Genomic DNA, 23,677 nt, shown 5'->3' on the forward strand with positions numbered 1-23,677 from the left:
ACTGCGGGAAAAGTGCTTCCCTTCTCCCTATTCAGTGCAGGATAGAGAGAAGGGACAGCACTTTCCCTAGTGAAAGTAAACGAATTTCATACTTACCGACCGTTGTCTTGGTGACGCGTCCCTCTTTCGGCATCCAGCCCGACCTCCCTGGATGACGCGCCAGTCCATGTGACCGCTGCAGCCTGTGCTTGGCCTGTGATTGGCTGCAGCCGTCACTTAGACTGAAACGTCATCCTGGGAGGCCGGACTGGAGACAGAAGCAGGGAGTTCTCGGTAAGTATGAACTTATATTTTTTGACAGGTTGCTGTATATTGGGATCGGTAGTCACTATCCAGGGTGCAGAAACAGTTACTGCCGATCGCTTAACTCTTTCAGCACCCTGGACAGTGACTATTTACAGACGTCTCCTAGCAACGCTCCCGTCATTACGGGAGCCCCATTGACTTCCTCAGTCTGGCTGTAGACCTAGAAATACATAGGTCCAGCCAGAATGAAGAAATGTCATGGCAAAAAAGCAAGACGTATCCGCAGCACACATAACATGTGCATGACAGCTGCGGACTTCATTGCGGAACTTAGAATCTCCATTGAAGTCAATGGAGAAATTCCGCCATGAGTCCGCCACTGCTCCGCAACAGACAGAGCATGCTGCGGACACCAAATTCCGCTCCGCAGCCTATGCTCCGCAGCGGAATGTTACGCATCGTCTAAACGAACACTTCTAAATAGAAGTGGAAGTCAATGCAGAAACGTCTCCGCTGCGGATTAACGCTGCGGAGTGTCCGCAGCGGAATTTAAGTGAAATTCCGCCACGTGTGAACCCAGCCTAACAATTAATATACCTTTATAGACAACAGATTTCTTTTACCAATGTGACTACATACGTAACCGAAGTGTAACACTGGAATTTATGCATGAGAATGTATTTGGACTAACTTGCATGTCCTCCTTGTATTAGTAAAATCTGACTAACACACTGTTTCAGTTGTGAATTGGTGTAAATTCAGGGCATTCATAGTACTATGCAGTGTAAGAAAATCTGGAATACACATACAACCATCATTAATGGGATTTTTCCATCACATTCTGATCAGTGGGGGTCAGACAGCTGAAACTCAATGGATCCGGAGCTGTGGCCCCTCCAAAGTGTTTACCTGCACAGTGGCCACCAGCTGTGCAGGGAAATGTTTACTTTCCGTGATGGGAAAACCAAAACAGAACTCATAAAACCCCAAATTATTTAATAACGTCTTTCATAGCCATTGTGATGTTAAGTAATTTTTGGGGGCAACACATATAAACAACAATTTCACAGATTTATTACATAGACAGAGCTAATGGCAGTCAAATTGACTAATTTCAAAGTGTTTACTGTTTCCCAAACAAAAATCTTGATCGGAGGCTCGAATAAGGGCTGGACAAAACTACAGATACCATGACGGAAACCCGGCAGAACCCATTAAAGGCAATGCGTTGCGTCTGACGCCGTTGGTTTTCGTCATGTGACGGATCTGTTGGCTCAATTTTTTCGTTGTTCTGCTCCTATGACAAGCAAAAGAAAAAAAACAAGCACAGTTGTGAAAAGAGCCCTATATTTGGTTTCGGATAGTGTCAAAGTGCTATATCTGCCATGCAGCAACCACATGACTGTACAACTTTTATGTGTGGTGACTAACGCTCTGTTCACATAATTTTTGGCCCTTATGTTTTTAACGCATCCTTCATATTTAACAGAAATGGATGCAAAAACGGATGCCAAATTAAAACTAATGGAAGGTATACATTCATTTTTTATTTCGGATCCGTTAGCTGGGTCCGTCAAAACGGTGAGGCTTTACCTTCCATTTGTTCCAGTTTGGCATATGTTATACTCCGTTTTTAACTAATATGTCTTGTATTTATTTATTCATTTGTTGCCTTTTTTTGGATGTAGGAAGTGATGCGGATGCGCAATAGGAAAAAACTGATTCGTTAAACTGAATAAATAATTCTGTTTGTATGCGTTATCAATTGACTTCAATGTAAAAAAAAAAAAATGGAAAGCTCCTTTCCATAAAGTATCTGTTATTTTTGACATCGATGGACCGATGGTTTTAGAAATAGATAGAATATTTTGAGGCTGGATTTTTACACATGCAGTTTTTAGTACAGTTTTTTATGTAGTATTTTTAACCAAATCCGGGAGCGGATCCAAAAGGAAGGAGAAGTATAGACTGACATCTCCTCTCCTTTGACTGATACATCTCCTCCATTCTTAGCTTCGGCTTAAAAACTGCATGAAAAACTGCTTCAAAACTGAATGTGTGAAACCAGCCTAAGGGAAGGCAAACAAAATAATTTGTGTTGGGTGGATGGATGCATGTACTGATTAGGAACACAAGGACTGAAAATTGTGTTATATGGCAGTGGAATACAGTTGAAAAACACACCGCACAGTATATATTTTTCTATTATGGGGTCCTATAGGCAACGTACATCACCTTCTGCCTATACAATGGCATGTGTCACAGCTTTTCACCTGAGGTACACATCGGGAAGTCTTCCCGACGTATACTTTCGACGTGTTGTGAACAGAGCTTTAGCTGATAGGGAAACCCCTTTAACAAACTTTTAGGAACGTAAAGGAACACTAGAAATGAATGATAATAAAGTAAATGGTGCTTAGTGTTACTGGTTTTCTATTGCAAACAAAGAATTAGCGGGGAAGGCTTCTACTACAGACAGTTGTCTTCCAGCCAACACAGGATTATGAGAATCATAAACTGCATGCATATTTAAAAAATAAATAACTATAACAGCATTTAAGTCTAGGGCTGCACAGAGACAGTGAGTCACGGTGACCCCAATTGAGCTATGACTTCAATGTTTCCCTATGGAAAAACATTGTAAGCAACCTCATGGCTCAATCACTATTTGACTATGACTCGTGGGCGGTCATGTTACTGTGTAGTCCTACACTTTTGTATAAGCATGATAAGCAGCAATTTGTAATATGTCACTGCCCTTTCTGTTTTAAAAGCATGCACAATTTTTCTTAAAAACTCTGAAGGTTTTATATTTTAACTATATACTGAGCAAAAAATACAGGTTATTATCGCCACTACAAACAATGTAAACTGATTCCTGTTTCATACAGGTAGATACATCTGGCGAGGTGTCTCAAATGTGTGGTACGTAAACGAAATATTACATCATTATCCTTTATGTTTCTACAAAGAATAGAATGATAACAAGCCATGAAGCCATAAATTCTGCAAAGTTGTTTTGAAGAGTCCAAACAAATGAAGAAATAATTGGTTTTACGTGATTAAAGGGGTTGTCCCGCTATAACAGCTCACCTACCTCTGACGATTACAATGTGTCTAAAGTTCTGAAGAATATGAATAAACGATAAAGAAATAAATCATTAAATAAACAAGCCTTCATATCCTAACACTTAAAGGAACCGTCCCGGCAGAACACATATACTGTGTTAAAGGCAATGTTTAATGTATTTATTTTTATAAAAAATGAAATATAAATAAGAAAAATGTGTTAGGGCCTGTTCACATCACCATTCATTTCCGTTCTGGGGTTCCGTCGGAGGGTTCCGTCGGGTGAACCCCGCAACGGAAAGTGAAACTGATAGCACAGCTTCCGTTTCAGTCACCATTGATCTCAATGGTGACGGAAACCTCGCTAATGCTTTCCGTTCATCACCATTCCGTCTGGTTTCCGGTTTTCTGACGGAATCAATAGCGTAGTCGACTGCGTTATTAGTTATTATTTTTAAAATGTTTTAGCTATTTATTTATTCTTTAAACATCCCTGAGGGCAGTCATATTGTATGTACACACTTCATCCCTGTATCATCTGTGTAGACAGTACAGCAGTGTGTGTTAATGTGTGCGCGCGCTTTATGGCACTGAAATGAATGGGAATCAATTAACTATTACAGTCTCCAGGACTTCCCCAGGGACCAGAGAGAGTGACAGGAGAGGTGCATACAGAGGCTTATTTGCATGTATGATATATAGGATTGCTTTCATAATTTATCTAGGCCTCCAGAAAATAAATAGAGCTGCCATCAACTAGCCCACCTTTTATGAAAATTAGGTGACTATGCTAATACTATCGCTAATACTATCGCTAGTCGACTACGCTACTGTTTCCGTAAAAAAAACGGAAACTTTATGGTATGGAAGCAAACGGAAAACAACTGAAACTGAAGCATTATCAATGAAATGGTAATGCAAAGGTAAGCTTCCGTTCGGCTTTCTGTTCATCTGTTCCTCTGACAGAATGGATGAATGGAAACCCCAAATGGAACTCAACGCTGATGTGAACAGGCCCTAAATCACATTTTCAAGGTAATAGAACACACTCATAGACCAATAAGGATATATACTGAAAATGCTATTATTTTATTTAATGAAAGATATAATAATAATAATAATAATACTGCATATCCTGGCAAACTCATGCAGTTTGCAGATGGGGTAATTGTAACATGCTAGGGAGTCTAATCTAATGAAGAGCACTATTAATAAACCCGATCTCCACTTTCACATGGCAGTATTTTTGTCAGTAATACTAACAAAATACTGCCGTGTAAAAGTGACCTTATGCAATTAACCTTATTTGTACACAGGTCTTAAAGGAGAAAAAGGGTCATTTGGTCTGACTGGATCAAAAGGGGATAGGGGAGATGTTGGACCCCCTGGACCTCCAGGTATGTGAAAGTTACACGTTTGTAATACCTACATATGAAATTTTCATTATGTTTCTGACTACACATGCCATGTTAAATAAAACAATGAAACTCTGCCTTGTGGTGTTCCTCCCAACTTTCAAGTATCGCAAAGAGAGACAAACAATGCGACCTGCTGCAATTTTTTTAAACTTTTAAGCCACGCCTCTAATTCGGCCCAATCCCCACCCATACACACCCGGTTCAGCCCACCAGTATCATGCTACCATAGTGCCTCCCACAAAGTATAATGCCAAATAGCTGCCCCCTCACAGAATAATGCCCTCTAGCTTCCACCATAGAATATAATGCCCCATAGCTGGCTGCCACCACACAGTATAATGCCCCATAGATGCACCCACAGAGTATACAGCCATCACAGATACCCCTATACATTATAATGCCCACACAGATGCCCCCATGGAGTATAATGCCCAAACAAATTCCCCCATACAGCATAATGCCCCATAGCTGCCCCCATACAGCATAATGCCCCAATAGCTGACCCATACAGTATAATGCTAATGGGCCCCATGTACCCCTGACGACGCTACTTTGTAGCGAAACATGATCGGGGGGATTGTTTCTATTTTAATTCCTACCTAAACTGGACTGACTGTCAAACCATTTAGACAATCTAACTAATAATTGCTAAGAGCCGAGATTCTTATGCTGGTTGGCTACACACCGTTGCACTTGCATTAGCCTTTACTTTTACGTCCGGTTTCAGGCAGTGATAATTTTAATTCAAATTTATGTGGTCTGTCTTCTTGCTATACGTAGCCTAATAAAGTATTGTTTTTTCTTTCTCTTGGGGTAGTTGGGAAACAGGGTTTGTTTGCCTGCAGGCATTCTTTTTGCTAATTGTGATCTTCATATTGAGTCCCTATATCCTACAGCGTCGGCTGTAGGGACTGTAAGTCAGTGTCTCAATGCAAGTCTATGAGAGCCGTGATGTGCTTCTCATAGACGTGCATTGACAGTCTGGTCTCCGGTTTCTACAGCAGACGCTATAAGGTTCAGGGCGTCAGAATGAAGATCATGAGACCCTTGGGCAGCTATGGATGGATTGGCTTCTTCAAGGATAAAGTGATACATTATCAGTAAAATTGAATTACGTGATTTCTTTCAGGCTATCCTTTGAATTCCCAATACTTGAACCATTATCTTATTAAGGTATGTTGAAGTGACAATAAATATCATATTCCTCAGCATTGTATAAAAAGCATCAGTTCACACAGTTTTTAGGTGCAAATTGACGTGCATGGCTCTAAATTCTGGCACAAATTGTAAATACATATGTAACACACCAGATTAGACACTATTTTGGAGTCAAATACTCCACAAAAAGTCACAAATACATGGATACATTTGGGCCAATATTTGTATACTTTTATGCTCTAGAGAAAGAGAAAAGCGGGTTATTTATAAAAACAGACCGACTAAAGTAATAGTTGAACTTCTTTTTTTGCTAACCTTGTGTTGCAATTAGGCCAGAATCACACTCGCGGTTTTGATGCAGTTTTCGGCTCAGTTTTTTAGCCAAACATAGGAGTGGACACAAAAGAAAGGATATGCATTTGTCTTTTCTTTATACCTTTCCTTCATTTTAGATTCGGTTCTGACTTTGGCTAAAAAAAAATGAGCCAAAAACTTCCGCAAAAACTGCTTCAATACTGTTAGGGTATGTTCACACTGCTTAGCAAAATACGTATGAAAATCCGGAGCTGTTTTCAAGCGAAAACAGCTCCCAATTTTCAGACGTTTTTGTAGCAAATCGCATTTTTCGCGGCATATTTTACGGCCGTTATTGGAGCTGTTTTTCAATGGAGTCAATGAAAAACGCCTCCAAAAATGTCCCAAGAAATGACCTGCACTTCTTTTGACGCGGCGTCATTTTACGCGCCGTATTTTGACAGCGACGCCTAAAATTAAGCCTCGTGGGAATAGAACACCGTAAATCCCATTGCAAGCAATGGGCAGATGTTTGGAGGCGTAATGGTGCAATTTTTGTCAGGCGTAATTCGAGGCGTAAACGGCCCGAATTACGTCTGAAAACACATCGTGAATATACCCTGAGTGTGATCCTGGCTTAACAGTGGTTTTATAATGCATGCTTGCATTTTTATTTATTTTCCAGCATTGTATTTATTACGTGTCAGATAAGCATGATAGGAATATTTATCTCTGACGTGTATGTTCAAAAGAAATATGTACAAATTAGCTGTCATACTTGTGCAATTGTTTTCATTTATTTCATAGTTTTAGGCTACATCCACACGACACAGTGAAAAACGGCAGTGTGATGGCCGTTGTTTTACCGGCCTCACACGGCTGTTTTCAGAACAATGAGGTTTTATGGGCGTGAATATTGGCTGTCAAAAATAAAACCTGTTTTAACGGCCTGACGGCCCCCATAGAAGTCGATGGATCAGTCTTAACGGATGTTTTTCAGGAATCAACCCTTGTGACGACCGTTAAAAGCTGATCCTGGCCCTCACAGGAGGACTCCCTGGGCACAGCGCTACTTCAAGCGCTGAGCCTGGGGAAGCCCTTGACGTTCTTGTATATATGGACAGTGATGTTACAGCTTTCAACTATGGAGTCCTTGGCCAGAGCATCGCAAGCTCTTTGGCCGGAGACACCTGTCTTAGGAAAGCCCTGGACAGTGATGTCAAGGGCTCCTCCAGGAGCGGAATCCCCAGCCAGAGCGTTGCAAATGCGCTGAACAGGGATACTGCTCCCGAAGGAGTCCCTGGTGTCACTATCCATTTATGGAGAGTGATGTTAGAGGCTCCTACTGGAGCGGAATCCCGGTCAAAGTATGGCCGATGCTCTGGCTGGGGATTCCGCTCCTAGAGGGAGCCCCAATGGTTCTATCTTTAGGGGGTAATGCTATCTACAGGGTGAGGAGTGTGTGTGATGCTATCTACAGGGGGTGGCAGTATCTACATGGGCACTGTGTCACTATATGGGCACTATCTACAGGGGACACTGTGGCGCTATCTACATGGGCACTGTGTGTGGCACTAGCTACATGGGCACTGTGGCACTTTCTATGTGGGCACTGACTTTTTTATGTGGGCACTATGGCACTTTATATATGAGCACTGTGGCACTATGTGGGCACTGTAGCACTATCTTCAGTGGGCACTATGTGAGCACTGCCACTCTGTAGGCACTATCTACATGGGCACTGTGGTTTTTCATGGTTTGGGACAAAAAAAACCCTGACAAATAAAATCCATCCATATATTTACGCCCATGAAAAACAGATGGGAAACTGATTACAAACGGCCATTAAAAACAGACAGAAAGACTGGAAATGGATGAAAATTTTGAGACACACTGATGCAAAACGGCCATGTAGCCTTTTAGTTTTTCCATCCCATTTTTACAATTTCCCATAGCTCAGTTAATTATTTTATAGCAGTTCTGCCACATTCACAGGTCACCTAGTGCCATTTCTATGGAGCAGATCTGAAAAAAAATCTGTAAAGCCAGTCTGGTAGCAAAATGGAAGTTTTCATACATGACATCGACCAGAGAAAGACTTTACAAAATGTGACTATTGTTTGTATTTAATAGGGGGAAAAGGGAGAAACAGGTAATTCCAATGGTGGTTATTTCATGCATGCGCCCCCTGGACTACCAGGCAGACCAGGAGAAATGGTAAGAAATTTTGTGTGTGTGTGCGTGCGTGCGTGTGTGTAACTTATTTTTTTAACGTTGCCCTATAAATACCGGAAAAAATCATTTGCACAAATAGACTGCATAATCTGAAATTATACCTATTTTGTAACCTCCATTAAAAATGTGTAGCAAAATGTTCCCATCTGAAAATTAATGTATTAGAAGCTGAAAGGTACATTTAAACTTAGGACAAAAAAGAGCAATTATGTCTGCTATGTCTGAAGCCAGTGTCCTGTGCAGTGCATTGCGTACTTGGAAATAGACATAGAAAATAGCAGCTCACACATGTGGCATAAAAAGGGTAATGTTAACAGTTTTTTTTAATATATATATATATATATATATATATATATATATATATATATATATATATATATATATATATATAAGTATCCAAGTTCCTGCTCTCTCATATACGTTCTAATATAAAAGCCAGCTGAAAATGATAACTGCATATGATGATGTTGAACAGGCTTAACACACCTATGTGAACTAGCTATATGGATTTGCATTTGCACTGGTCTCTGTTTTGGACATGGCTCATTTGTGCATTATTTCTAAGGTTTTGTGAATTAGGATATGTTCACACGGCTTATTTTCAGTCGATTTACGAGCTGTAAACGCCCCGAAAAACGGCTGCATAAACCCCCCCTGAAAAGTGGCTAAAAAAGGGAAGCTGAACGCCTCCAAACATTTGCAGATTGATTTCAATGGGAAATATGGCGTTTTGTTCCAACAGGTTGTTTTTTTTTACAAATATATAAATAGAAGGGCATGTCACTTCTTGAGCCGTTTTTGGAGCCGTTTTTCATTGTGTCAATAGAAAAACAGCTCCAAAAATTGCCACTAAAAACGCCTCCAAAAACTTTTGTGATTTCAAAAACGGCTGAAAATCAGAGGCTGTTTTCTCTTGAAAACAGCTCTGTATTTTACAGCCGTTTTTCATTTTGTGTGTGAACATACCCTTATTGTTCTGATCAATCTGACCACTGACCTAGTTAGACATTCAGATTGCCAAGTACAGTGAGATCTGTGAACTCTGATCTGGGACAATTGATGAAGGTTCACGGCTTTCTCAGGACTTCAACCAGGTCTGTGACGGCATATTAGCACAACAAAGACTGTAAGAATAGTCCACAAATCTGTAACGAGAAATCAGCGCAATAATCGAAATAAATCAGTAAATTTAATCCACATAAAAAACAGTCCATAAAAAGAGCAATACCATAATCCAAGAGGTTAGCAGAGGTAAACAAGAGGTTAAGAAAGGTAAACCAAGTGGATGTTGACCACAGAAACTCTGGAGCATAGGAATGGATGTATCAGTGTTCAGCAGCAGCAAGCGTAGTCTCGCGAGATTACGCTGTAAACTGTCATTTAAAACGAGATTACGCTTGCCCTGCTATAAATCTCACACAAACATTACCGAAGTGTCAGGATTCGGAATAGACATCACGTCCTGGCTGGTAGTGATGTCTATTCACTGTCAGGACACTTGAGTAACGTTAATGTGTGTGTATGTGGCTGCACATAGTGATCTAGCTAGATCACTATGTGCTGTGTAAATGAGTGGAGAGAAGTGTATGATGCTGATTGGTCAGCGTCATACACTTCTCTCCACAACGGCCACTTGGTCAAAAAGTAAAACACGCCCAGTTGTCCATTAAGAAACTCATTAGCATAAAGCTAAAATAGGTCATAACTCAGTCAAAAATGATCGTTTTTCTAAATAAAAAACACTGCTGTAATCTGCATTACAGCACCGATCACATCATGTACAAGATAGAGCACTTATAATGTGGTGACAGAGCCTCTTTAAATGGAAAAACGCATGGATTTGGTGCATGTTTTTTTACACATGAGGAATGAAAGTATGTTTTGTGCAAAAAAAGTGTCATCTAATTGAATTCAATTTCTTGGGAGAAAACACATGAAAACAAAAACTTCAAAAACATAACCAAGAATGCTTGCACATAAAAGAAATGTGTTTTTGATGTGTATTAAGTATCATTATTTTTCTGCTTGCAAAATACGCCATGTGAACACAGTCTTACATTGTATTTTATACTATTTATATTTCTATAGGGTCCAAAAGGAGATACTGTTATTGGTCCATCAGGTCCGCCTGGCATACCAGGACTTCCTGGTCCTCCTGGATATGGTTTAAGGGGTGCACCTGGAAATCCAGGTCCTCCTGGACCACCAGGACCGTCATCGATATTTGGTTCAGGTTGGTAATCTACAACATACTCTCAGTTGATTTTATGTGTTAGTACCTGCCTTGAGATCTAAGAGAAGTAGATGCATGTATCCAAAAAAAAGAGTAGAGAAACATATTGTGTCAGGAATGTTACGCCACTGACAATATTTCCAGAAAGCATATAGAAAATGTTGCCTAACCGCTATTTTCAATTATGACATTAGAATTTTTAATTGTAGCTACACATTCACTATCCTTAAAGGAATTGTCTAGTTTAGAAAACTAATTTTCATATGGAATTCTAAATTATTAGAGGGGGTGGTCTGTTCAGGATTCTCATCTCTTGGCCAGAGTGGATAGCGGTTATAGAGACTGTCTCTCGCTCTGAAGGACCATTTCCTGCCCTGCATTGCGCAGACAACTCATTGCTATGAATAGTCACTGTGTAAGGGTATGTTCACACGCAAACTCAAAAACATCTGAAAATACGGAGCTGTTTTCAAGGGAAAACAGCTCCTGATTTTCAGATGTTTTTTTTTAATCCACCCGCGATTTACGCTGTGTTTTTTGCAGCGTATTTTACGGCCGTTTTTTGGAGCTGTTTTCAATAGTCTATGAAAAACGGCTCCAAAAACATCCAAAGAAGTGATCTGCACTTCTTTTTCACGGCCGTTGAAAAAACGGCCGCGTAAAAAAACGGCCCGTCAGAACAGAACGCCGTTTTTTCCATTGCAATCAATGGGCAGATGTTTGGAGGTGTTCTGCCTCCGATTTTTCGTCCGTTTTTCGGCCGTTTGCCGCCCGTAAAACGGCCGAAAATAGGCCGTGTGACAATACCCTCATGCTTAATTTTCTCTCTTGTGGTGCTTTCACGGAAAATGATCACTTACTGCCAGGTTTCCCCACAGATAACAGTTGATGGCTGGAGGGAAAGTATGGGACACTTTGTGTCTTATTGTCAAGGGATTGCCCAAAAAGGAGAACCCCTTTCACCCCTTCCCGCTGCAGCCACTTTTGACTTTCCTGACAGAGCCTCATTTTTCAAATCTAACATGTCTCACTTTATGTGGTAATAACTTTGGAATGTTTTTCCCCTTTCCGAGCAATTCTGAGAATGTTTTCTCATGACATCTTGTACTTTGTCAAAGGTAAAATTTGGTCGATACATTCAGCGTTTATTTGTGAAAAACACCAACGTTTAGAGAACATTTGCGAAAATAAGCATTTTTCTCAATTTAAATGTATCTGCTTGTAAGACAGATAGTTATACCACACAAAATATTTACTAATTAAAAATTTCCATATGTCTACTTTATGTTGGCATTGTTTTTTGAACATCCTTTTTTTTTTTTATAGGACTCAACAAGGCTTAGAAGTTTTGCAGAAATTTCTCACATTTTCAAGAAAATGTCAAAAGCCTATTCTTTTAGCGACCAGTTCAGGTCTGAAGTGGCTTTGAACGCCTTATATATAAGAAACCTCCATAAGTATTTAAAACAGCATTTCAACATTTTTTTGAAATATCCCACATGTGGCCCTATTGTGCTACTGGACTCAAACACTGTCCTCAAAAGCAAATGAGCACCTAGTGGATTTTGGGGCCTTCTTTTTATTAATTATATTTTAGGCACCATGTCAGGTACCAAAACAAAAGGAAACACCCCAAAAAATATCCCATTTTGAAAACTAAATCCCACAAGGAATTTATCTAGGGGTGTATTAAGCATTTTAACCGCAGAGGTGTTTCATACATTTGTAAAACAATTTCTCCCGAGTATGGCAATACCCCATATGTGGTTATAAACGGCTGTTTGGTAGGGCTCAGATGGGAAGGAGCGCCATTTGGCTTTTGGAATGGTTTCTGGGCGCCATGTTGCATTTGCTTAGTCCCTGTAGTACTAGTACAGTGCAAACACCCCAAAAGTGACTCCATAAAGGAAACTACAGCCCTTGAGGAATCATCTACGGGTATAGTGAGCATTTTGACCCCACAGGTTTTTTGCTGAATTTTGTTTCATATATTTTATTAGAATTTGGAAGTGAACATTAAAAATTTAAATTTTTCCCAGTAAGTTGTAGTTTTAGATATGTTTGGGCCCTACCCTTTCCGGTTCCCTAATTTTAGGGCCGTTATGAATCACCTCTTGAAACAGAAGAAATGTTCCCCTCGGGCTGCACAACTGCATTTTTTTTTTCCTGACTTATGGGAGCCTTAACTAATTTCATTTTTTCATAGACATAGTGGTATGAGGGCTGTTTTTTGTTTTTTTTTGCGGAACAAGCTGTAGTTGTTATTGGTACGATTTTGGGGTACATGCAACTTTTTGATCACTTTATCCTATTTTTTGTGAAGCAAGGTGACCAAAAAACGCAATTCTGGCATAGTTTTTTTATTATGCAGCGTTCACCATGAGTTATAAATTACATGTTAGCTTTATTCTGCGGGTCAGTACGATTCTGGCTATACCAAATTTATATTGCTTTTTTATGTTTTACAACTTTTTGCACAATAAAATTACTTTTGTAACAAGAATGTATTTTTTCAGTCGCCATGTTGTGAGAACCATAACGTTTAAATTTTTTCGACGGAGCTGTATGAGGGCTTTTTTTTGCGAGATGAGCTATAGTTTTTATAGGTACCATTTTTGTATACATGCGACTATTTGATCACTTTTTATTAAAAAAATTGTGAAGCAAGGTGAACAAAAAAACAGCCATTCTGGCATTGTTTATTAGGTTTTTTTGGGCGTTCACCGGACAGGATAATTATCATAATACTTTTATAATGCAGGCTGTTACGGACGTGGTGATTCCAAATATGTATGATTACAAATGCTTGTAAAGGGTTAATCTGCTAGCGGAGAATGAGAAAGCTAATTGTAAAGGGTTAATCTATTAGGGGAGGAGACGACCGCAACTTGTAAAGAGTTAATCGCTCTACTTACACACAGAACCAGCAGCAGCCACACTGAGGAGAAAACTATGACAGGATTTACCTCCTTTGTATTTGTGCTGCTTAAGGGCATGTTCACACGTGGCAGAGTTTTTCCGCTGCAAATGTTGGTGCAGATTTGGGGCAATTACGCAACGAATCTGCACCAACATTTGCATATTTGACAAATAATTCAGACGTTGCAGAAAAAACAGCGGACTTGCCACAGATTTCAGTTTTAGCATTGTAAAGGCTGAAATCCGCAGTGAAATTCCGCTTCTTCTCCGCAACAGTCAGTGCATGCTACGGAGGGAAAATTCTGCACCACAGCCTATGGTCAGCAGCCGAGTTTTCTGCAATGTCTGAACTAACTTGCCTAAAAATTTATTGAAACAAATGTAAAAAACGGCCGCTGGAGAATTCCACTGCGGACTGTCCACGTGTGAACATGCCCTTAGTGTTAGATTCTTCAGATTATCCAGCAGACTCCTCCTTGTCTAGCTGCTTCATAATATACAGTAGAATTATTTTACATTGCTGCTAATCTAAAATCCAGCATAAAGTAAGAAAAAAGCAGAGATCTTCACTGTGGACATATGCTACATACTGACAGTGTCCCACCTCACAGTGGACTCTCCTAGCTCAAAAGCGGGAAGTCTCAGAGCTGTAGACTTAGGCCTTATTTACACGAACATGTTTCACGGACCTATGTAAGGCAATGGGGACATTCAGACATCCGTGTTTTTCATGCAGCGTGTGTCCGCTGCGTGAAACTCACGACATGTCCTATACTTGAGCGTTTTTTGAGCATCACGCACCCATTGAAGTCAATGTGTGTGTGAAAATCACGCGCAGCACACAGGCGCACTTCCGTGAGCTGCGCGTGATTTGCACAACTGTAGATCAAGAAATGAAGGGAAAAATAAGGATGTCATAAGGATGGCATATGCGCGAAAATCACGCAGCCACGCACCAAACACTTATGACACACGGAACTGCAACGCGAAAAAAACACACACGTTCGTGTGAATTTGGCCTTGAACTGCTTATTGCTGTGTGTGAAGAGCTGGAGTTGTCTCGGCTTCTAAAGGGACAGAGCTTTTATCACTAAATGAGAGATATTTTTTTCCTGAAGTGGCTTTGAGGGCCTTATATATTAGAAAGTCCCATAAAATACCAAATTTTGAAAACTGCACCCCTCAAAGTATTCAAAACGGAATTCAGAAAGTATTTTAACCCTTTAGGCGTTTCACAGGAATTAAAGCAAAGTAGAGGTGAAATTTACAAACAATTCTGTAACACAGGTTTTACCAGAGAAACGCAACTCAATATTTATTGCCCAGATTCTGCTGTTTTTTTAAATATCCCACATGTGGCCCTAGTATGCTAATGGACTGAAGCACAAGCCTCAGAAGTAAAGGAGCACATAGAGGATTTTGGGGCCTCCTTTTTTTAGGAATATATTTTAGGCACTATGTCAGGTTTGAAGAGGTCTTGTGGTGTCTAAACAGTCGAAACCCTCCAAAAGTGTCCCTATTTTGGAAACTAAACCCCTCAAGGTTTTTTTCTAGGGGTACAGTTAGCATTTTGACCCCACAGTTTTTTTGCAGAATTTAGTGGAATCAGTCTGTAAAGATGAAAATCGAAAAAAAATTCTACTAAAACATAGAATTTCTTTTAATTTTTTGCAAGGAATATGTTAGGGATCTGCCAGGTACTATGTCTAGGTATACTCCTGGGATTAATCAATCCACACCTGAGGCCAGACCTGTTCGACTGACACCATCTCCCACCAACCAGGGTGGCAGGCTCAGGAGTGGGAGAGCCTATCGCGGCCTGGTCAGTCGGAGTTAGCTCCGCCCCCTGTCCTTTATTACCTGCCGTGTTCTCTTCCTCAGTGCTTGTAATTCTTCTGGATTCCTGGCCTCACTGCTGCTTGCTCCAGCCTGCTTCTGCCGTGCTTCTGCCTTGCTGCAGTTCCGCTTAACCTGCTTTGCTTTGCCCCTGGCTTGCTTCCTTCTCCGTGCTCACTTTGGTATACTCCACTTCATCCTGGTCCTGACTACTCATTCACCGCTCCGTTTCCTCGCGGCGTTCCGTGGCTACTGCCCCTTCCCTTGCGTGTTCCCTGTTTGTTCTCCCGTGCACTTAGACAGCGTAGGGACCGCCGCCCAGTTGTACCCCGTCGCCTAGGGCGGGTCGTTGCAAGTAGGCAGGGACAGGGCGGTGGGTAGATTAGGGCTCACTTTCCCTTCACCTCCTTCCTGCCATTACATAATTACAAACCCCTACCTAGTCTACCATTTCTCCTACGCTGACGCTATCATGGACCCCCTTGAGACCCTGACCCAGCAGATGCAGGGCCTCTCCCTACAGGTCCAGGCCCTGGCCCAGAGGGTCAACCAGGGTGACGCTGCCTTAGTAGTACCCCTCACCTCACCTCTAGAACCCGACCTCAAGTTACCTGACCGGTTCTCAGGGGACCGTAAGACGTTTCTCTCCTTCCGGGAGAGTTGCTGACTGTATTTCCGCCTAAAACCCCACTCCTCAGGTTCCGAGAACCAGCGGGTGGGTATCACCATATCCCGACTCCAGGAAGGGCCCCAAGAGTGGGCCTTCTCCTTGGCTCCTGACGCCCCTGAACTTTCCTCTGTTGATCGTTTTTTCTCTGCCCTCGGACTCATTTACGACGAGACTGACAGGACTGCTTTAGCCGAGAGTCAGCTGGTGACCTTACGTCAGGGTAGGAGACCGGTTGAGGAATACTGTTCTGATTTTAGAAAGTGGTGCGTAGCTTCTCGGTGGAACGATCCGGCCCTAAGGTGCCAGTTTAGGTTAGGATTATCTGACGCCCTGAAGGATCTGCTGGTTAGCTACCCCTCTTCTGACTCCCTTGACCAGGTTATGGCCCTAGCAGTACGACTTGACCGACGTCTCAGGGAACGTCAGCTTGAACGCTTCAATGTGCTCCCCTCTGACTTTTCTGCGATTCCCCCCGAGGTCCCATCTCCTCGCCCCTCCACGGAGGACTCGGAGGTACCTATGCAACTCGGGGCCTCCATGTCCCCTCAACAACGTAGGGAGTTTCGCAGAATGAATGGTCTCTGCTTCTACTGTGGGGACGACAAGCATGTACTGAACACCTGTCCCAGGCGCAAGAATAAGAAGCCGGAAAACTTCCGCGCCTAAGTGATCATCGGGGAGGTCACTTGGGCGCACAGGTATTTCCCGTTAATGTGAAACGCAATAAAATTTTGCTTCCCTTTCAGGTCTCGTTTGCTGGCCGGTCTGCCACGGGCAGTGCTTTCGTGGATTCTGGCTCATCTGCTAATATCATGTCTGTGGAATTTGCTATGTCTCTAAAGATGCCTTTTATTGATTTACCTTATCCTATCCCTGTAGTAGGTATTGACTCAACTCCCCTTGCTAATGGTTATTTTACTCAGCATACTCCTGTTTTTGAACTCCTGGTTGGCTCCATGCATTTGGAGCAGTGCTCTGTACTGGTGATGCAGGGATTATCGTCTGATCTGGTATTAGGTCTTCCCTGGTTGCAGTTGCATAATCCCACGTTTGATTGGAATACTGGGGATCTCACCAAATGGGGTAGTGAATGTCTTATGTCATGTCTTTCTGTTAACTCTATTTCTCCCCGGGAGGAGGTAAACACGCTTCCTGAGTTTGTTCAGGACTTCGCTGATGTGTTTTCTAAGGAGGCCTCCGAGGTGTTGCCCCCTCATAGAGATTACGATTGCGCCATCGATTTGGTGCCTGGTGCCAAGCTTCCTAAGGGTAGGATATTTAATCTTTCATGTCCTGAACGTGAAGCTATGAGGGTGTATATCCAAGAATGCCTGGCCAAGGGTTTCATTCGCCCCTCGACTTCTCCTGTAGGTGCTGGCTTCTTCTTCGTGGGGAAGAAGGATGGTGGTCTTAGGCCGTGCATTGATTATCGTAACCTGAATAAGGTCACCGTAAGGAACCAGTACCCACTTCCTTTGATTCCGGATCTTTTTAATCAGGTTCAGGGAGCCCAATGGTTTTCTAAGTTCGATCTACGGGGGGCATATAACCTTATCCGCATCAAAGAGGGGGATGAGTGGAAAACTCACCCGAGGGTCATTTCGAATACCTGGTCATGCCCTTTGGGTTGTGTAATGCCCCTGCTGTCTTCCAGAATTTTATTAATGAAATCCTGAGAGATTACCTGGGTAATTTTCTTGTTGTGAACCTTGATGACATACTGGTGTTTTCCAAGGACTGGTCCTCCCACGTGGAGCATGTCAGGAAGGTGCTCCAGGCCCTTCGGGAGAATAATCTGTTTGCTAAGACTGAAAAATGTGTCTTTGGGGTACAGGAGATACAATTTTTAGGGCAAATCCTCACTCCTCATGAATTCCGTATGGACCCTGCCAAGGTTCAGGCTGTGGCGGAATGGGTCCAACCTGCCTCCCTTAAGGCATTACAGTGTTTTTTAGGGTTCGCCAACTATTACAGGAGATTTATTGCCAACTTCTCGGTCGTCGCTAAGCCTCTTACGGACCTTACTCGCAAGGGTGCTGATGTCCTCCATTGGCCCCTTGAGGCCGTTCAGGCCTTTGAGACCCTCAAGAAGTGCTTTATCTCGGCCCCCGTGCTGATTCAGCCCAACCAAGAGGAGCCATTTATTGTGGAGGTTGACGCATCCGAGGTGGGAGTGGGGGCCGTCTTGTCCCAGGGTACCAGCTCCCTCACCCATCTCCGCCCCTGTGCTTACTTCTCTAGGAAGTTTTCGCCCACGGAGAGTAACTATGATATTGGCAACCGTGAACTTTTAGCCATTAAATGGGCTTTTGAAGAGTGGCGGCACTTCCTGGAGGGGGCCAGACACCAGGTAACGGTCCTTACGGATCACAAGAATCTGGTTTTCCTAGAATCGGCCCGGAGGCTTAATCCTAGACAAGCTCGGTGGGCACTATTCTTTACCAGATTTAATTTCTTGGTTACCTATAGGACTGGGTCCAAGAATATTAAGGCTGATGCTCTGTCACGTAGTTTCATGGCCAATCCTCCTTCCGAGAAGGATCCTGCTTGTATTTTACCCCCTGGTATAATCGTTTCTGCCACGGATTCTGATTTAGCCTCTGATAACACGGCTGATCAGGGTGCAGCTCCCGGGAACGTCCCTGGGGACAAACTGTTTGTTCCCCTGCAATACCGGCTAAGGGTACTCAGGGAAAACCATGACTCCGCTCTATCTGGTCATCCTGGCATCTTGGGCACCAAACACCTCATTACCAGAAACTATTGGTGGCCTGGGTTGCCTAAAGACGTTAGGGCTTACGTCGCCGCTTGTGAGGTTTGCGCTAGGTCCAAAACCCCTAGGTCCCGACCTGCGGGCCTACTACGTTCCTTGCCCATTCCCCAGAGACCTTGGACCCATATCTGCATGGATTTTTCACCGATTTGCCTCCATCTCAGGGCAAGTCGGTGGTGTGGGTGGTAGTAGACCGCTTCAGCAAGATGTGCCACTTTGTGCCCCTTAAGAAGCTACCTAACGCCAAGACGTTAGCTTCTTTGTTTGTGAAACACATCCTGCGTCTCCATGGGGCCCCAGTCAATATAGTTTCTGACAGAGGGGTACAATTTGTTTCCTTATTTTGGAGAGCTTTTTGTAAAAAGTTGGAGATTGATCTGTCCTTCTCCTCCGCCTTCCATCCCGAAACTAATGGCCAAACGGAAAGGACGAACCAATCCCTGGAACAATATTTAAGGTGTTTCATCTCTGACTGTCAATTCGATTTGGTCTCATTCCTTCCCCTTGCTGAATTTTCCCTGAATAACCGGGTCAGTAACTCGTCAGGGGTCTCCCCGTTTTTCTGTAATTTCGGGTTTAACCCAAGGTTCTCCTCCGTTTCCCCTGGTTGTTCCAATAATCCTGAGGTAGAGGATGTTCATCGGGAACTGTGCACTGTCTGGGCCCAGGTTCAGAAGAACCTAGAGGCGTCCCAGAGCGCACAAAAGATTCAGGCGGATAGTAGACGTTCTGCTAACCCCCGGTTTGTCGTCGGGGATTTGGTCTGGTTGTCGTCCAGGAACTTGCGCCTTAAGGTCCCGTCCAGGAAGTTTGCTCCCCGATTTATTGGACCTTATAAGATCATTGAAGTCCTCAACCCTGTATCCTTCCGTCTGGAGCTGCCCCCATCCTTTCGCATACATGACGTCTTCCATGCCTCCCTCCTTAAAGGCATGGTGTCGCCCGAAAAACATGTTTTTTTTTTTAAATTTAAACATTTAGTGTGTGGGTGATTAAACATTGTTCAAATTTTTTTTATTTTTTTCGCGAGTCAGGAAATATTATAAATTTTTTCTAATTTATAATACTACCCATTTTTGGTCACTAGATGGAGCTAGTTCCCAAAATTGCAGCATTGCAACATTGGGTTAAAAGCTCTCGCTCTAGTGAGCTCTCAGCATCCCCCCCTCCTTTATCCTGGCTAGTGCCGGGATAAACGAGGGGTTTGAAAGGTTTAACCTCCTACACTGTGTGTCGCCATTTTTTGAGGTAACCCACAGTGTAGTAGGTTTACATACAGTAGTAAACACACACAAACACTAACATACATTGAAATCTCTTACCTGCTCCTGCCGCCGCGGCTCCCTCCGGCCCGTCCGCTCCCTTTGCTGCCGCTGTTCCATGTGCACAAGTCCGGAAGCCGCGACCGGAAGTAGTAATATTACTGTCCGGCCGCGACTTCCGGTCCACAGGAAAATGGCGCCGGACGGCGCCAATTTCGAATAGGACTGTGTGGGAGCGGCGCAAGCGCAGTTCCCACACAGACGCCGTACACGGACGTGAATGGGACGGGAGCCGTTCACAGTCCCTATGGGACTGTGGCTGCCGTACTCCATGTCTGTGTGTGTCGTTAATCGACACACACAGAAATGGAACAAAAAATGGCAGCCCCCATAGGGAAGAAAAAGTGTAAAAATAAGAGACAGTAAAACACAAACACACAAATGAATATAAACGTTTTTATTAAAGCACTAACATCTTTAACATATAAAAAAATTATTTGTGATGACACTGTTCCTTTAAATCTGCTCCCCGTCCTGGTCCCCCTCGAGGAAACCTCCTGTTCCCGTTCTCACCCCTGAGGGGGTGGAATTCGAGGTGGCCAAGATTATGGACAGTAGGATGGTCCAGGGCTCCCTCCAGTACCTGGTCCATTGGAGAGGATACGGGCCGGAGGAGAGGACTTGGGTACCTGCCCGTGATGTTCACGCTGGGGTATTGATCAGGAGGTTCCACCTTCTCTTCCCTACTAAACCGGGTCCTCTTAGTAAGGGTCCGGTGGCCCCTCATAAAAGGGGGAGTACTGTTAGGGATCTGCCAGGTACTACGTCTAGGTATACTCCTGGGATTAATCAATCCACACCTGAGGCCAGACCTGTTCGACTGACACCATCTCTCACCAACCAGGGTGGCAGGCTCAGGAGTGGGAGAGCCTATCGCGGCCTGGTCAGTCGGAGTTAGCTCCGCCCCCTGTCCTTTATTACCTGCCGTGTTCTCTTCCTCAGTGCTTGTAATTCTTCTGGATTCCTGGCCTCACTGCTGCTTGCTCCAGCCTGCTTCTGCCGTGCTTCTGCCTTGCTGCAGTTCTGCTTAACCTGCTTTGCTTTACCCCTGGCTTGCTTCCTTCTCCGTGCTCACTTTGGTATACTCCACTTCATCCTGGTCCTGACTACTCATTCACCGCTCCGTTTCCTCGCGGCGTTCCGTGGCTACTGCCCCTTCCCTTGCGTGTTCCCTGTTTGTTCTCCCATGCACTTAGACAGCGTAGGGACCGCCGCCCAGTTGTACCCCGTCGCCTAGGGCGGGTCGTTGCAAGTAGGCAGGGACAGGGCGGTGGGTAGATTAGGGCTCACTTTCCCTTCACCTCCTTTCTGCCATTACAGAATAGAGGAGAAAAAGCGCCCCAACATTTATAAAGCAATTTCTCCCGATTACGGCAATACCCCATATGTAGTGATAAACTGATGTTTGGACCCACAGCAGGGCTCAGAAGCGTGTTTTGGATTTTGGAGAGCAGATTTTGCTGGAATAGTTTTCAGTGCCATGCTCTTTTCCAACACCCTGGGGGGACCAAAACAGTGTAAAACAAGTGACCCCATTTTGGAAACTACACCCCTCAAGGAATTTTTCTAAGGTTATAGTTAGCATTTTGACCCCACAGGTGTAGAATTTAGTGGAATTTAGCCGTGAAAATTAATATCAACATTTTTGTCCACTAAAATGTTGAATTTTTTAATTTTCACAAGGGATAAAAGAGAAAAAGCCGCCCAACATTTGTAAAGCAATTTCTCCAGAGTACGACAGTACCCCACAAGTGGTCATAAATGTTTTCCTATTAGAAATTAACTAACCCTTTCAGGACTGATCCTTTTTGTATTTTTAGTTTTTCACTCCCCGCCTTCCCGGGGCCATAACTTTTATATTTTTCCGTCTATAGATTGGTGTGAGGGCTTATTTTTTGCAGGAGGAGTTGTAGTTGCTTTTGACACCATTTAAAGTACCATATAATGTACTGAGAAACTGGAAAAAAAATTATTTGCAGGCTGAAATTGGAAAAAAAAAAGATTCCTCCATTGTTTATTGGGTATTGTTTTTACATCTTTCACCATGCGGTGAAAACGACAACTTAACTTTATTCTGCGTCTCCATATAATTACGGTGATACCAAATTTACATATCTTTTTTTATATTTTACTACTTTTACAAGTTTAGCGGTGTGAGGACTTATTTTTGTCGGGACGAGCTGTAGCTTTTATTGGTACAATTTTATGGTACAAACAGCTTTTTGATCGCTTTGTATGAAATTTTTTTTAGAGCTATAGTGACCAAAAAACAGCGATTTTAGTGTTTTAAATTCTTGATTTCTTACCGCGTTCACCTTGCGCAATAAATTAAGTTTTACTTTATTCCTTAAGTCAGTATGATTACGGCGAAACCATATGTATATAGTTTTTTTTATGTTTTGCACATTTGCACAATAAAACCACATTTTTATAAAATCATTTCTTTTTTGTCACCATATTTCAGTCAAAAAAGCTGTGCAAGGGCTTGTTTTGCGGGACAGGTGTTAGTTTTTATTGGTACTATTCGATTGCCGCATTTAAGGGGTTAATTGCCTAAATCAGCGGCAATGAGCCACTGATCGGCAACAGTGGAGTGTCAGCTGTCGGGGATAGCTGACCTCCGGTTCCCGATGCACACTGTCACCGACAGTGTGCATCGGGAATGACATAGTGACTTCCTGTCACTCTGGCAGGAAGCCTATCAGGACCAGCCGGTGGCCAATGTTTGGCCTCCAGTTGCCATGCCAACCATCAGCAAACCCCGCGATTTCAGAGCGGGGTCTGCTGATGTACTAGAAACCCCTAAAATGCGGCGATCGCAACTGATCGCCGCATTTAAGGGGTTAATTGCCAAAATTAGCAGCAAAGGACCGAGTGCAGTGTCAGCTATAGGAGACAGCCAACCTCCCTGTTCCCGGTGCACACAGTCGGCGACAGTGTGCACCGAGAATGACTCAGTAACTATACGTCCAATCAGTAACCTCCCATGACGACGTATAGTTACAAAGTGGTGCAGCTAAGGGTTAACAAATCTCATCCACACGCTGCGTAAAAATTCTGAGTCAAAATTGATCGAAAGTAATCAAAAAGTCACATTTACCACAAAATAGTACCAATAAAAATGACAGCCCGTCCCGAAAATATATATATATATATTTTTTTTAAAACTAATTTTATTGTACAAAAGCTACAATACATGAAAAAAAACGATATCAATTTGGTTTTGCCATAATCATATCGACCCGCAGAATAAAGTTACCATGCAATTTATGGCCCACGGTGAATGGCAAAAAAAAAAATCTATAAAAAACAATTCCAGAATTGCTTCTTTTTGGTAATTTCCTCTTACAAATTTTTTTTAGAAAAAGTGATCAAAAAGTCATGTGTCCCAAAATGGCACCAATAAAACCTACAGCTTGTCTCGCAAAAAACATGTTGTCACACAACTCCATCAACAAAAAATAAAAAAGTTATGGTACTAGTAATTTCGGTGATGAAAAAACA

At 42.8% G+C, this 23,677-nt stretch overlaps 1 protein-coding gene and 1 long non-coding RNA gene across 4 annotated transcripts in view; one reads left to right on the forward strand and one right to left on the reverse strand.

The window, feature by feature from the left end:
* Positions 1 to 23,677, forward strand: part of COL15A1 (collagen type XV alpha 1 chain) — a 359,120-nt gene that overhangs the window by 294,216 nt on the left and 41,227 nt on the right. For all 3 annotated transcript variants that reach the window (XM_075826867.1, XM_075826865.1, XM_075826866.1), the window contains 5 exons: positions 3,138 to 3,171; positions 4,632 to 4,712; positions 5,863 to 5,906; positions 8,319 to 8,402; positions 10,509 to 10,653. In XM_075826867.1, the coding sequence (XP_075682982.1) occupies positions 3,138 to 3,171; positions 4,632 to 4,712; positions 5,863 to 5,906; positions 8,319 to 8,402; positions 10,509 to 10,653 (388 nt within the window). The remainder of the gene's footprint in view (positions 1 to 3,137; positions 3,172 to 4,631; positions 4,713 to 5,862; positions 5,907 to 8,318; positions 8,403 to 10,508; positions 10,654 to 23,677) is intronic.
* Positions 1,294 to 23,677, reverse strand: part of LOC142651782 (uncharacterized) — a 29,788-nt gene continuing 7,404 nt past the window's right edge. Inside the window, exons 2-3 of the long non-coding RNA XR_012847712.1 lie at positions 9,418 to 9,565; positions 1,294 to 1,543 (exon numbers count right to left, since the gene is read on the reverse strand). This is a non-coding gene — a long non-coding RNA (uncharacterized LOC142651782). The remainder of the gene's footprint in view (positions 1,544 to 9,417; positions 9,566 to 23,677) is intronic.

This window comes from Rhinoderma darwinii, chromosome 5 (genome assembly GCF_050947455.1).
Source record: "Rhinoderma darwinii isolate aRhiDar2 chromosome 5, aRhiDar2.hap1, whole genome shotgun sequence".
In the NCBI taxonomy this organism is placed as follows: Eukaryota; Metazoa; Chordata; class Amphibia; order Anura; family Rhinodermatidae; genus Rhinoderma; species Rhinoderma darwinii.